Source organism: Carcharhinus amblyrhynchos, chromosome 7 (genome assembly GCF_965287045.1).
Source record: "Carcharhinus amblyrhynchos chromosome 7, sCarAmb.v2.hapA, whole genome shotgun sequence".
In the NCBI taxonomy this organism is placed as follows: Eukaryota; Metazoa; Chordata; class Chondrichthyes; order Carcharhiniformes; family Carcharhinidae; genus Carcharhinus; species Carcharhinus amblyrhynchos.
The window spans coordinates 113,593,922-113,608,826 of record NC_137330.1 but is presented as its reverse complement, the minus strand read 5'-3'; the positions used below and the strand labels follow the sequence as shown (position 1 = coordinate 113,608,826).

The 14,905-nt window shown below is 43.3% G+C and overlaps 1 protein-coding gene across 1 annotated transcript in view; it reads left to right on the top strand.

Annotated features, from left to right (window-relative positions):
- Positions 1–14,905, top strand: part of slc4a1ap (solute carrier family 4 member 1 adaptor protein) — a 138,605-nt gene that overhangs the window by 12,442 nt on the left and 111,258 nt on the right. The window contains exons 2-3 of the mRNA XM_080192981.1: positions 5,325–5,520; positions 8,954–9,076. Coding sequence (XP_080049107.1) covers positions 5,325–5,520; positions 8,954–9,076 — 319 coding nt within the window. The remainder of the gene's footprint in view (positions 1–5,324; positions 5,521–8,953; positions 9,077–14,905) is intronic.

The window sequence follows — 14,905 nt, the reverse complement described above, 5'->3', positions numbered from 1 at the left end:
TATTCCCAGCATATCCCCTAATTTTATCTTTTATTCCCATTCTGCACTTTTATCATAGAACCCGACAGTGCAGAAAAAATCATTTGGCCCATCAAGTCTACGCTGACTGTCTTACTAATACCAAATATCTCCCCGCCCTGTCCCTGTAGCCCCAAATGTTTGCCATAGCTAATCCATCTAACCCACACATCTTGGGACACTAAGAAGCAATTTAGCATGGTTAGTCCACCTAACCTGTACATCTTTGGTCTGTGAGAGGAAATCCATGCAAACATGGGGGAGAACATGCAAACTCCACAAACACAGCCACCCAAGGCCGAAATTGACAGTTTTCCTTGGATCCCAGGAGCTGTGATGCAGCAATGCTAACCACTGTGCCAATGTGCTGCCCAATTTTATATTCTGCAGATTATTATTTTTCCTTTTCCCCTATGTACTCTATGAACAGTATGTTTTGCCTATATAGCTTACAATCATAGAACCGTACAGTGCAGAAAGAGGCTCTTTGGCCTTTCGAGTCTGCACCGAACACAATCCCACCCAGGCCCTGCCCACATATCCCTACATATTTTACTGACTTATCCCTCTAATCTACGCATCCCTGGACACTAAAGGGCAATTTCTTAGCATAGCCGACCAACCTAACCCACACATCTTTGGGCTGTGGGAGGAAACTGGAGTACCCGGAGGAAACCCACGCAGACACGAGGAGAATGTACAGCATCCACATAGACAGTGACCCAAGCCATGGAGCTGTGAAGCAGCAGTGCTAACCACTGTGCTACCGTGCTGCAAGAAACAATACTTTTCACATGGGTGGCATGTGACAATAAATCAAGTATTTTTCCAAATCTACTACTTTTAACCATGCTTTAGAAACATAGAGATTAGGAGCAGGGGTAAGCCATTCAGCCCATTGAGCCTGCTCTGCGAAACAGCATGATCATGGTTAATCATCTATCTCAGCGGTCTCCAAATTCCGGGTCGGATGTGGCCCGCGGGCTGTAGTTTAGAGACCCCTGATCTATCTCAACAGCATACTCCAGTGCTCTTCCTGTACCTACTGGCACGTTTAGACTGGTGTTTTCCAGCTCTTTCAGACTCTGATTTCGCTCTGCATTGTCTGCTGATAGGCCTATTTGTATTTGTGAAGCCCTATCAGCTAACGCAGAATCACCGGGCTTTGATTGGATGCCCAGTGCACTCTGCAAGCCGGATCTTTCCTTTATTTTGGGGCCCTGTGCCTAGGCATGGTGTGTTATCATTGTAAAATCCATGGGTTCACAATTCTCTTCATCCCAGTCCTAAATGACAAACCTTGTATTCTGAGAGTGTGACCCCTTGTTCTAGAATCCCTCTGCCAGAAGGGAACATCTTTGCATCTATTGTGACCAGCTCTGCCAGAATTTTATTCATAAGAACATAAGAACATAAGAAATAGGAGCAGGAGTAGGCCATCTAGCCCTTCGAGCCTGCCCCGCCATTCAATAAGATCATGGCTGATCTGTCGTCATTTCAATTAAATCTTCCCCTCATTCTTCTAAATTTCACTGAATACCAGCCTAGTTGACCCAGTCAGTCTTCACATGAAAATTCTGCCATCACAGTAAGCAGCCTGGTGAACCTTTGCTGTGTTTCTTCCGAAGCCGTTCTTAGGTAAGAAGACCAGAACTGTGCACACTGCTCCAGGTGTGCTCTCACCAAGGCCCTGTGCAGCTGCAGTAAGGCATTCTTGATCCTGTACTCAAATCCTCTTGCAATGAAGGCCAATGTCCCATTAGTCTTCCTAACTGCTTGCTGCACCTGCAAGCACATAGCCTTTGATCAGATGTCTTAATATCACTTGCCTTCATATCAAATTTTGTTTTGCAAAGATTCTGTGAAGCACCTTGATACATGGTACAGTGTTAAATGTGCTATTTAAACGTAAATTTTTACAGCTAAGCTGTCCTTTTTTAACAGTAGTACTCGCTGAATTGAGTGACTCTCCAGTAGTTAAAGAATCACTGGTTAATACCACATTTATTTTGGGGGGGAAAAGAGAAGAAATAGAGGGAAATAAACAGCCTGACTAGGAGTTTACTGATCGAGTAAACTCCAGCATTGTCCCCAGACAATACAGAAAAGTAACCTGAATTTAAGCCAAAACAATTTAATATTGTGTTACACAGATCAAGATGCTTTCCACAAACAACTCGAGGTTTGGAATGACAGAATCTAATTGGAATTGTTTCTCACAGATTGGTTGGACACAGTACAAATTTTTCCAATGTTCACCCTTGGTAAAGTGGTCATTCTCTTAAACCAACATGAAAGTTGAACAGAAGATCAGCACAAGCAGCCAAATCCTATTTGTTTTTGTTTGTGAGCAGGTGCACACTGTCTGGCAGCTGCCACTGAATTGGCAGCCTGTGCAATTATTTTGTTTAAAAAGCTGCAACCAAAAGCCAAGGTCTCTACAGATAACGTTCACTTTAATTTGTTCCCCCCCTTGAATCACCTCCACATGATCAGAGGTTTTTATAGAATCATAGAAATTTATGACGCAGAAAGAGGCCGATCGGCCCATTGTGTATAATGAGAAAGAGCTACCTCGTCTAATTCCACTTTGCAGCTCTTAATCGTGAACAAGAGCAAAGGAAAATACAGCACAGGAACAGGCCCTTCAACCCTCCAAGCCCATGCTGAACATGAAACCCAAACTAAACTTTAAAAAAAGCCTTTGGCCCTCACTCGGTCTGTATCTCCCTATTCCCCTCTAATTCATGTATCCACCTAGATGCCTCTTTAATGTTGCTAATGTGCCAACTTCCACCTTCTCTGACGGCGCGCCCACCACTCTCTGCATGAAAAACATACCCCGCGCATCTCCTTTAAACATTCCCCCTCTCATCTTGAACCTGTCCGGTGTCCCCTTATTGGATAATGAAAAAGCCTCTGACTGTCTGTGTCTCTTGGTCCAGCATTTCAAGTGAATATCCAAATACTTCTTAAACGTGTTGAGGGTCTCTGCCTTGTAGCATTATCATCTCTGTATCATTTCTTTAAGCGATATTGTGTCTACTTTTTTCAGTCCACTATTTTATCCTGTCTGAAAATCCTGTAAACAGGAGTGATGCGCTACAATTTCCACCCTTCTTTAAGCCATGCTTCAACAATAGCTATGATTTCACACTTCCAGGTGTGTCATTGTGCGTTCAGTTCATCTGCCTTATTCATTACGCTCCTTGTATTATGGCATATACCATTAATCACTGACTACTCTTTTGTGGTCTGTTTTTTAGCTTTTGTTTCCTCTGCCTTCCATACAAGCATAATATATTTCCCCACCTTCTATTTCCAGCTTTGTTTCTCTTCTCAGTGCACACTGCGTTTCCCATTTCCCCAACTATTTTAAATCCGAACCCAGCAGCTATTGCAAGCCTTTCCATCTGGCTTGTACAAGTGTCATCTCCTCAGGATGTAATCCCAATGCCCCAAGAATCTAATGCCCTCACTCTCCAGTAGTGCATTTACTTGCACTAGTCCATTTCAGTACATACTGGCTGTAGGAATCCTTGACATTCTGCTCATTAATTTATTTCCTAGCTTCCCAAAATCCAAAGCTGACCTCTTCCAGATATAGAACATGATCTTGATCCTGGCATCAGGGAGGCAACATGCCAGCCCAGAATCACTTCAGTGACAACTAGAAAATCCCCTGTCACTTTTGCTTTCCAAATTCTCCTCCTGCCCAACTATACGCTGGAAATCCATGGTTCTGTTGACTTTACTTAGGCTGTATTCCTTCAAAAAACCAGTGTAACAGAATCCCTACAGTGCAGAAGGAGGCCATACAGCCCATTGAATCTCCACCAACAGCAATCCCACCCAGGCCCTATCCCTGTAACTCCACGTGTGTGCCCTGTTAGCATTTACCCAACACGAAGGGGCAATTTAGTATGGCCAATCAACCTAACCTGCACATCTTTGGAGTGTGGGAGGAAACTGGAGCACCAGAGGAAACCCACGCAGACACGGGGGAACATGCAGACTCCACGTAGACAGTGACCCAAGCCGGAAATCGAACCCAGGTCCCTGGTGCTGTGAGGCAGCGGTGCGATCCACTGTACCACTGTGTCGCCATAGTAGTCTCACAGTATCTTCACAAGTACTTGGGATTGAAAACGAGTTAGGCCGCAAGATTCAGTCAGGATACTTCTGCATTTCTTGCTGGGCACTCCTTCTTGGTCTGGTGGTCACTGATTCCCTTTCTGTCCTAACACTGTTGAGATGCAGGGTAACCAACTTCAGTAAGATGTAATGAGTGGTGTGGCACAGGGATGAGTGCTGGGACCTCAATTGTTTATTTACAGAAATGAAGGGATGTATGGAATGGTTGCCACATTTGTTGATGACCCCAAGATAGAAAGGAAAGTAAATTGTGAAGAGGGCAAAGGAAGCTATTAAGCAATATAGATAAAGTAAAATGAGCAGGCAAAGAACGCTTAAATGGAGCACAACATTGAAAAATGTGTAATTTTCCATTTTAGCAGGAAGAATAATAGTCATAAAGTCATAGAGGTTTACAGCATGGAAACAGACCCTCAGCCCAATTTATCCATGCCGCCCTTTTTTGTTTAAAACCCCTAAGCTAGTCCCAATTGCCCGCATTTGGCCCATAGTTCTGTATACCCATCATACCCATGTAACTATCTAAATGCTTTTTAAAAGATAAAATTGTACCCGCCTCTACTATTACCCCTGGCAACTTGTTCCACCATCATACACACATAGCCAGCCTCAGGTGGCACAATGGTTAGCACTGCTTCTTCACAGCACTAGAAACCTGGGTTTGATTCCCGGCTTGATTCACTGCCTGTGGAGTTTGCACGTTCTCCCGTGTCTGCATGAGTTTGCTCCGGTTTTCTCCAAGGAAACTAGGGATAGGCAATAAATGCTGGCCAGCCCATGTCATACGGCAAAAATTGAAATAAAAAGATTCAGTTAAAAACTGAATTATTCTGCTCTCTTTCACCTCTCACATCAAATAAAAATAAATATCTAAAATAGTTAAAAGTTCCTAAGGAAGTATTGAACCAAAATGACAGTTATCCAATAAAGGCTAACTTCTTGCTCTAAGCTTTAAAGAGCCAATTTATCACGGCAATTTTCAAATTGTTGTTAATTTGATAACGGTGCTACCAGAATATTAAACACTGAGCCGGGGCAACTACAGGGAAGTATACTTTTGTTCTGAATTTATTTTACTGGCCAGGTTATTAGAGTGGAATAATGTGAGCTTCCAGCTATATTTTACATTTCATGATGCTGTATGTGTGCAGGGCCCAGAAGAGGATGAAGATGTAGAGTCTGATCTCACTGTGACAGAGCTGAAGCAAAGGAGTCAGCAGCACAAGCAGTTGGAGAAAAGAATGCTGGGGGAAGATTCCGACGAGGATGAAGACGAGATTACCAAATCAATTGAACAACCGAGGCCACCTGCGGCCAAAGATGTCACTGGATGCACGTGGGGAATTGGTAGGTGCACTTACCATGTAGAGCCATGGCGCTAAGACAGACATCCAGCCCTTTTCATGGTGGTTGGGGGGAGCACATTTCATTTTTCTCCTCACACGAGCCAAAGCGCAAATTCATAAATATACGTAAGGAGTATGAGGAAGATAAACAACTTGCTAAATAGAAATAAGCCAGTGTCAAAGCAATAAATTGATTATTTTCTTTTGAAGGTAATTAATAAAGATGACCGTAGAAAGGGTCAGAATGTGCGTGTCTGGCTCACTCCTATTCTCAGGGCACTCACTCACTCACCTTCGTCCACTGTGTGAGTTGGTGTGTGGGGATGAAGGTGAGTGAGAATCCTGAGCCTGGGAGAGCAACAGACACATTCGCTGTCTTAATCTCTCATCTTGTCACGTACACTGTCACAATCACTATCTCATGCCCACTCCCTCTCTCTCTTATTCCCTCCCTCTCTCACACTCACTGAATCCCCCTTGCATGCACCAGCCAGCGTCAGGTGGCACAATGGTTAGCACTGCTGCCTCACAGCGCTAGGGACCTGGGTTCGATTCCCAGCTTGATTCACTGACTGTGGAGTTTGCACGTTTTCTCTGTGTCTGCGTGGTTTTCTCTGGGTGCTCCGGTTTCCTCTCTCAGTCTGAAAGACATGCTGATTAGGTGCATTGGCCATGCAAAATTCTCCCTCAGTGTATCCGAATAGGTGCCAGAGTGTGGCAACTAGAGGATTTTCACAGTAACTTCATTGCAGTATTAATGTAAGCCTACTTATGACGCTAATAAACTTAACTTTATCTCCTACCATCCCCCCACCCCCACCACAAACCTCACACTGCTGGCCCCCCCCGCAGTCTCTCTTCCACTCCACCTCCCAACTCACACACACATCTTCCACGTCCATCTTCCACAGCCTGTCTTCCCCATGGCTCTGACAGAGAGTCTCACTCTCACTGCCTCGCTGCCTCGAAAGCCTGTTTTCCTCAGCTTATTCACTGCTGATGTTTGCTGCCCCTCCACTCACAGCCTGTTTCTTACCCACATTTGCTGCTGGTCGGCTCTCTAAGAAGTCGTCTTGGCTGCAAGTGTGAGAGAGGAACAGGCTGTGATTGAAGGAGCAGGCTCTATCAGAATCTTCAACTTTACTTACAGGCTCTTTGAACAGTGGTTCTGGGGGCCATAATCCAGCCTGGGATGCATGGGTTGGACAAGCCTGTTGCACAGAATCAGTGATCAGCTGCAATCTAATTGAATGGCTCAGTCTTGTTTTCCCACTTCAATTACATGTGTAGTCCTGCAGCTTTCAGTAAACCTATGTCAAGTTCAGGGCTGCTATCAGGAAGTCTTCCACACACACGTGATCACATTTTAAGCATCAAGTAAATGATCTGAAATGCACTGACTGAAATTACATTAGAGGAAGAGTAAGTAATTTACAAATTTAGCTATATCCTTTAAAAGTTTTAAAAAAAAACAAATTGCAAGGCCATGGTAAAAGATCGGGGGTGTTAAAATCAATTGGATTGTATCATCAAAGAGCTGGCATGGGTATGATGGGCTAAATAGCCTACTTTGTGTCATGTGACTCTTAACACACGGAATTAATTTCTTGGTGAGGTCGAAGAGAGTTAAAAAGAAGTTGGGTCATTGGAGGAACAGTGATGGGGAAACCACGTTCTTGCTGAGTGGATGAACTTAGTTGAGCCAAATTGCCCAATGTCTAGGTTTGATCCAAATACTACCTGTTCATTCTGTATATATTTCTTAATATAGTCTGAAAAATATTATGTTGCTAGACAAATGTTAAACCAGATCAACATTACCTTATTTGCTTATTCCCGAGTGCCAAGAATACCTAGCACACAGGAAGCATGGCTTTTCAATTGGAGGCCAAGATACTGACTGCTATTTTTGATACATCAGCCTGTAGCAAACTTTAATTATTCTTTTGATTTGTTAATATATAACTTGCACACGTTAAAAAAAGACTGCCAAGCAAAAATTTGTTTATAGTGGGAAATTGGAACGTTTAAAAAGAAACCTATGGCAAAAAGGAAATGAAATAAAGATATGACCATTAGATTTGACTGGCAGGATTATATTCTTTGTTGTTTAGAGAGTGAGAGGGGATCTCTTACAAACTTATAAAATTTTAATCAGGTTAGACAGGGTAGATTCAGAAAGAAGGTTTCTGAAGGTGGGGAAGTCCAGAACTAGGGGCCATAGTTTGAGGAGAAGGGGTAAACGTTTTAGGATTGAGGTGAGGAGAAATTTCTTCACACAGAGAGAGGTGAATGTGTGTAAAAGTGGTTGAGGTCAAAACTCTGTGATTTCAACAAGAAATTAGATATAACTTGGACCAAGGAGATCAAGGGATATGGGGGGAAGGAGGGATCAGGATATTGAATTAGATGATTAGCCATGATCAAAACGAATGACGGAGCAGGCTCGAAGGGTCAAATGGCCTACTCCTGCTTCTATTTTCCATGTTCCTATGACAGGGAGGTTGTGAAACAAGTCAGCGCATGATTGAGGGCAGTCAGACATGGGCAGTGGAAGGAATGGACTTTATGGACCAAATGGATTTTTCTTGTTTCAACATCTCTGTTCTTAAGCTTTAAGATTGTACTAGCTCTGTTTTTATGTGAGAAGTTGTTTGGTATTTGTGCCTTGCTGCTTCAGCACGAGGACTCTGAGAGCAGAAATCCCATCTGCCAATAGAAAATTTTTCTGATAAACTTCTCGGCTGTCACTTTACCTTCAAAAATACTGAACACACTCTGCATGACAAGCATAATGCTATTTTATGAAACATCAGCACCTTCTGAACATGAGCTATTCCCATACCCCATTCAAGACATATTCAGGTGAGATATCGATAGCTGTGACCCCTGCTGTGTAATTGAAGGCTGAGTTGCCACTTGGTGTGTGAAAATAAAGAAAAGTTTGTAAAAAGAAAGCTGCAATGAGTTAAAAACCAAACGTGCTAATTGACTAACGAATCCCCATCAAGCTCAACTAGTAATTTAATAAGCAAGTAGCTTAGCCTTTTTCCGTGTCTCAACCCTCGGCCTTTTTGGCAAAGATCAAGTTCAAGATGGGGTGCAATGCCTCATTTTGTCAACTTGGATCTTATTTGTCTCCTTTGTGGGGACCTTAACTTGGATTCATTTGGGTTTTTGAATTTGGTTTTTGGAGGAAGCAAGGAATGGATTTGGGTTTGCGGGTCCATTTTGAGCATTGGCTTCGTAATTTTAAGAATGGGAGTAAAAAAGCCCTCTTCCTCGTGCCTAACTATTTTTATTGCCTTAGACCGCAACCATCAGGAGTGAGCCTCTATCTCACTTGGCAGCAAGTGATCTGCTATTCAAGGAATTATCATATAAAGTAGGTTGTGAGTGCCAGATCTATAATTGATTTTTAAATATTTCAACAGTTGAGGATGCAGTGGAGGATGAAAGTGAAGACAACCCATATTCCATTGAATTTCAGGAAGACCGAGAAGCTTTTTATATCAAAGACCCAAAGAAAGCACTTCAGGGATTCTTCGATAGGGAAGGTAAGTTTTTTTTAAAAAACAAAGTCCCTACTATCAAAAAATTAAATAACCATCGCAGAATTAATAAAGATCTCACTGTCAAAAAGGTGGCATTTCATGATTCTGTACATTAAGGTAGCCAGGTAATGTGATTTCAGTTTTCATTTTTAGTTTCTTCCTCCGTGTCTTGAAGACACTTGCTGGATTACGTGCCGTGGATAACGAAGGAGGTGAAGGAAAGTGTTAAATTAAAAGCGGAGGAATTTAGAGTAGCTAAGAGTAGTGGGCGAGAAGAGGATTGGGAGAGGTTTAAATGTCAACAAAGATTGACAAAGAAGTTGATAAAGAAGGGTAGGAGAAACTATGAAGCTGGGCTAGCGCTTAATATAAAAAAGGATAGCAAGAGTTTTTATAAATATATAAAAAGGAAGAGGCTGGCTAGGGTGAATGTTGGTCCTTTAGAGGATGAGAAAGGGGACCTAGTGGTAGGGGATGAGGATATGGCTAAGGTATTGAATAACTTTTTTGTTTCTGTCTTCACGGAGGAGGACGTGAATAATTTGCCGGGTGTTAGCGATGGAAAGGTGGTAGGACTGGAGGGTCTCGATGACATTACTGTTACTAGAGAGGTGGTGCTCGACAGACTGGAGGGGGCTGATTGTGGACAAGTCCCCAGGACCGGATGGAATGCATCCGAAGGTTCTGAAAGAAATGGCGGAGGTGATAGTGGATGCCTTGGTGGTTATTTTCCAGACGTCGCTGGATTCCGGGGAAGTGCCGGATGATTGGAAAACGGCTAATGTTACGCCGTTGTTTAAGAAGGGTGCCAGGCAAAAGGCGGGGAATTATAGGCCGGTTAGTTTAACGTCTGTGGTAGGTAAAATGTTAGAATCTGTCATTAAGGAGGAAATTGCGAGGCATCTTGAAGGGAATTGCTTGGTAGAGCAGACGCAGCATGGTTTCATTAAAGGGAAGTCGTGTCTGACAAATTTACTGGAGTTCTATGAGGATGTGTCTAGGGCGGTGGATAGAGGAGAGCCGGTGGATGTGGTCTTTCTAGATTTTCAGAAGGCGTTTGACAAAGTACCTCACAAGAAGTTATTGCAGAAGGTCGAGGGACATGGAGTTGGGGGTAGGGTGTTAGCGTGGATAGAGGTTTGGTTGTCAAATAGGAGACAGAGAGTGGGGGTCAACGGGTGCTATTCGGATTGGCGGATGGTGACTAGTGGAGTGCCCCAGGAGTCGGTGCTGGGGCCTCAGCTATTTACCATTTATATAGATGATCTGGAGGAGGGAACCGAGTGTAGGGTGTCGAAATTTGCTGATGACACCAAGATTGGGGGAACGGCAAATTGTGCGGAGGGTGTGGAGAGTCTGCAGAAGGATCTAGATAGGCTGGGCGAATGGGCCAGGAAATGGCAAATGGAATTTAATGTTGGCAAGTGTGAGGTGGTCCACTTTGGTAGGAAGAATGGTAGAAAGGACTATTACTTACGGGGCAAAAAACTGCAGCAGGCGACGGTGCAGAGGGACCTCGGGGTCCTTGTGCATGAGTCGCAAAAACCCAGCTTGCAGGTGCAGCAGGTGGTCAGGAACGCAAATGGGATGCTGGCCTTCGTAGCGAGGGGGATTGAATATAAAAGTAGGGAGGTCTTGCTGCAGCTGTATAGGGCATTGGTGAGGCCGCAGCTGGAGTACTGTGTGCAGTTTTGGGCGCTGCACCTGCGCAAAGATATTTTGGCCTTGGAGGGACTGCAGAGGAGGTTTACTAGGCTGATACCGGAGTTGAGGGGGTTGAGCTATGAGGAGAGGCTGAATAAACTGGGTTTGTACTCGTTAGAGTTTAGAAGAATGAGGGGAGATCTCATTGAGACGTATAAGATGATGAATGGGATGGATAGGATAGAGGTGGAGAGACTCTTCCCGCTCAAAAAAGACAGTAGGACTAGGGGGCACAGCCTCAAGATAAAAAGGGGGCGGTTTAGAACGGAGTTGAGGAGGAACTTCTTCACTCAAGGGTGGTGAATCTCTGGAATTCTCTGCCCGTTGAAGTGGTGGAGGCCGCCTCACTAAATATTTTTAAGACGCGGGCTGATGGGTTTTTGATAAGAGAGGGGATTAAGGGTTATGGGGAGAGGGCGGGAAAGTGGAACTGAGCAGCGACAGATCAGCCATGATCTTATTGAATGGCGGGGCAGGCTCGAAGGGCTAGATGGCCCACTCCTGCTCCTATTTCTTATGTTCTTATTACAGCCTTCTTCATCCATTGTCCCTTCAGCTCCTTAAGTTAATCAACCTTTTGTTTTTTAATTCATTCATGGCATGTGGGCATTGCAGGTAAGGGCAGCATTTGTTGCCCAGCCCTAATTGCCCATGAGAGCAGTTGCAGTGGGTCTGGAGTCACATGGAGACCAGACTGGGTAAAGATGGCAGATTTCCTTCTATAAAGGGTAGTAATGAATGACAATTTATAATTCCATGGTTGCTGTCACTGAGATTAGCTTTAAATACCAGATTTTATCACCAGCTACCATGGTGGGTTTGAATCTGTGTCCCTAGAGTATTGGATTATTAGCCCAGTGACATTACCACTAGGGTGGCACAGTGTTTAGCACTGCTGCCCCATGGGTTAATGTCTGTGTGGAGTTTGCATATTCTCCATGTTGGTGTGGGTTTCCTCCCACAGGCCGAATGACTGTGCTAGTTCGGTTCTTTGGCCATACTAAGTTCTCCCTCAGGCACATTGTGACAGCTGGGGAATATTCACAGTAACTTCATTGCAGTGTTAATGTAAGCCTACTTGTGACACTAAATAAACTTTAAACTTTATGCCACCACCTCCCCCCCCCCCCCCCCCCCCCCCCAATTGATTGTCAGTTCATTGTTTGACCATGGAGGGCATCACAACATCAAATGTATTCTGGTATGCAGTTTCCGGTACAGTTAATTGCAGGGATTGGAAGCAGAAACCAGTGCCTTAATCTGAGAAATAATTTTCTTGTGTGTTTTTAGTTTTGTTGTACCCGTAACCTTTAGAAGAAATTGAAATCTAGTTTTAGCAAAGTGGGCCCTTAACTGTGAAATTCATTCCCTCAAAACCACTCCTCTTTGCCTCTCTTTCTACTTTAAGAAGCTCATTGAAACATACATCTGTGACCAAGCTTTTGGTCGCTTCTCCCAACATCATTGCATGTGTCCTAGTGTCACATTTTGTTTGATAATGCTTGCTATGTTAAAGATGGTATATATCTAACAATGTTTGAAATCCACCATTATTTATACAATGATGAGATGGAATACAGGAAAGAGATAGAGAATCTGGTGAATTGGTACCACGAAAATAATCTCTGTGTCAGTAAAATTAAGGAGATAAGTCATTGACTTAAAGAAGTGCAGTGGAGGACATCCCCTGTCTACATCAATGGGGATAACATGGAAAGGGTCGAGAGCTTCAAGTTTCCACGTGTCCAGATCACCAACAATCTGTTCTCTTCCCTCCATGCAGATGCTATAGTTAAAAAAAAACACCAACACCTCTATTTTCTCAGGAGGAAGTTTGGCATGTCCACTACGATTCTCACCAACTTTCACATATGCACTATAGAAAGTATCATTTCTGGATGTATCACAGCTTGATATGGCTCCTGCTCTGTCTAAGACCACAAGAAGCTACAAAGGGTTGTGAGTGAAGCCCAGTCCATCATGCAAACTAGCGTCCCATCCATTGATTCTGTCTGCACTTCCCACTGCCTCCAAAAAGCAGCTACCATAATCAAGGACCTCATGCACTCCGGACATTCTCTCTTCCGCCACCTTCTGTAGAGAAAAAGATACAAAAGTCTGATACAAAAGTCAACTCAAGAACAGTTTCTACCCTGCTGCCATCAGAATTTTGAATGGATCTACTTTATATTAAGTTGATATTTCTCTACACCCTAGCTCTGACTGTAATACTACATTCTACACCCTCTCCTTTCCTTCTCTATGGACGTTATGCTTTGTCTGTATAGCGGGCGAGAAACAATACTTTTCACTGTATGCTAATACATGTGACAATAATAAATGTATCTGCAAGGTGTTGTTTTAGATATATTTCAGTATTGGGGTGCCATAATGTGAACATGATGCTTCGCATCCATATTTTCTGTCTGGTTTGCTGAAGATTTTTTTTCACATAGAACAGCCATGATTTCTCGCAGAATTCAAATGGCCATAATTAAAGCTGTGAAGTAATAAACTGGGGCCTGAATGACTAAACTTAATTTATCCATTTCAGTGCTCTCTTCCAAAATTCATGAACAGTAGACCAGTAAAATGAAAAGCTGCAAATCTGCATCAAATGCGTGGGAGTACACAGCACATTAATCAGGATCTATAATGAGAAAAGAAAGGTCCTGAGGTATCATCAAAACAGTTCATAGCCAATTTGTTTTAGTCTTTGAAAGAGGGAGTAGCTTTTTGGTTACGGTTATAAAAACAGAGCTTTTCACGACATTGTGACCCTCTCAAATTGCTTTTCAGCCAATGAAATACTATTGAAGCATCGTTGCTATTGTAATGTAGGCAGTTAATATGCACACAGTGTGATCCCACAAACAGTAATCTGATTGATGACCAGATAATCTATTCCGGTGCTGTTAATTGAGAGATAAATACTGGACAGGACAACAGTGGGAAATCTCCTGCTTAGTCTACTGCCTTCTTGGAAATCCTGCATGGGATCTTTTACATCCATCTGAGCTCAACATCTCCTAAATAATCTACATCTATCTTTCCCTCCATCCGTCCATCCCTTGATTCATCCACCGTCTCAAGGAAGATATTTCCCAGCAAGAGCTGAGCGGAAGTGGAAGGTCAGTGTTAGCTGTGGGTTTTTAGATGCCTTATGAGCTCCATTTTTTAAAATTCATTTATGGGATGTGAGCATTGCTGGCTGGCCAGCATTTATTGCCCATCCCTAGTTGCCCTTGTTCAGAGGGCAGTTAAGAGCCAACCACATTGATGTGGTTCTGAAGTAACATGTAGATCAGACCAGGTAAGGTTGGTAGATTTCCATCCCTAAAGGGTATTAGTGAACCAGATGGGTTTTTTCAACAATTGAGTGGTGAAGAAGGCATTCGGCATGCTTGGTTTCATCGGTCAGAACATTGAATATAGGAGTTGGCACATCTTGTTGAAGTTATACAGAACTTTGGTAAGGCCACACTTGGAATACTGTGTACAGTTCTGGTCACCCTATTATAGAAAGGATATTATTAAACAAGTAAGAGTGCAGAAAAGATTTACTAGGATGCTGGTGGGTTTGAGTTGTAAGGAGAGGCTGGATAGACTTTTTTTTCTCTGGAGCATAGGAGGCTTAGGGGTGAAATTATAGAGATTTATAAAATAATGAGGGGCATGGATAAGATATAGGCAACATCTTTTCCCAAAGGTAGGGAAGTCTAAAACTAGAGGGCTTAGGTTTAAGATGAGAGGGGAGAGATATAAAAGGGTCCAGAGGGGCAATTATTTCACACAGAGGGTGGTGAGTGTCTGGAACAAGCTGACAGAGGTAGTAGTAGAGGCAGGTACAATTTTGTCTTTTAAAAAGCATTTAAACAATTACATGGGTGAGATGGGTATAGAGGAATATGGGCCAAACATGGGCAACAGGGACTAGCTTAGTGGTTTAAAAAAAAGGGGGACATGGACAAGTTGGGCCGAAGGCCCTGTTTCCATGCTGTAAACTTCTATGACTCTGACATTGATTCTAGTCAGGCTTAGGTTGAAGGATTCTTATTAACACTGCTTCCTCACAGTGCCACGGACCTGGGTTCAATTCCTGGCTCGGGTCACTGTCTGTGCAGGGTC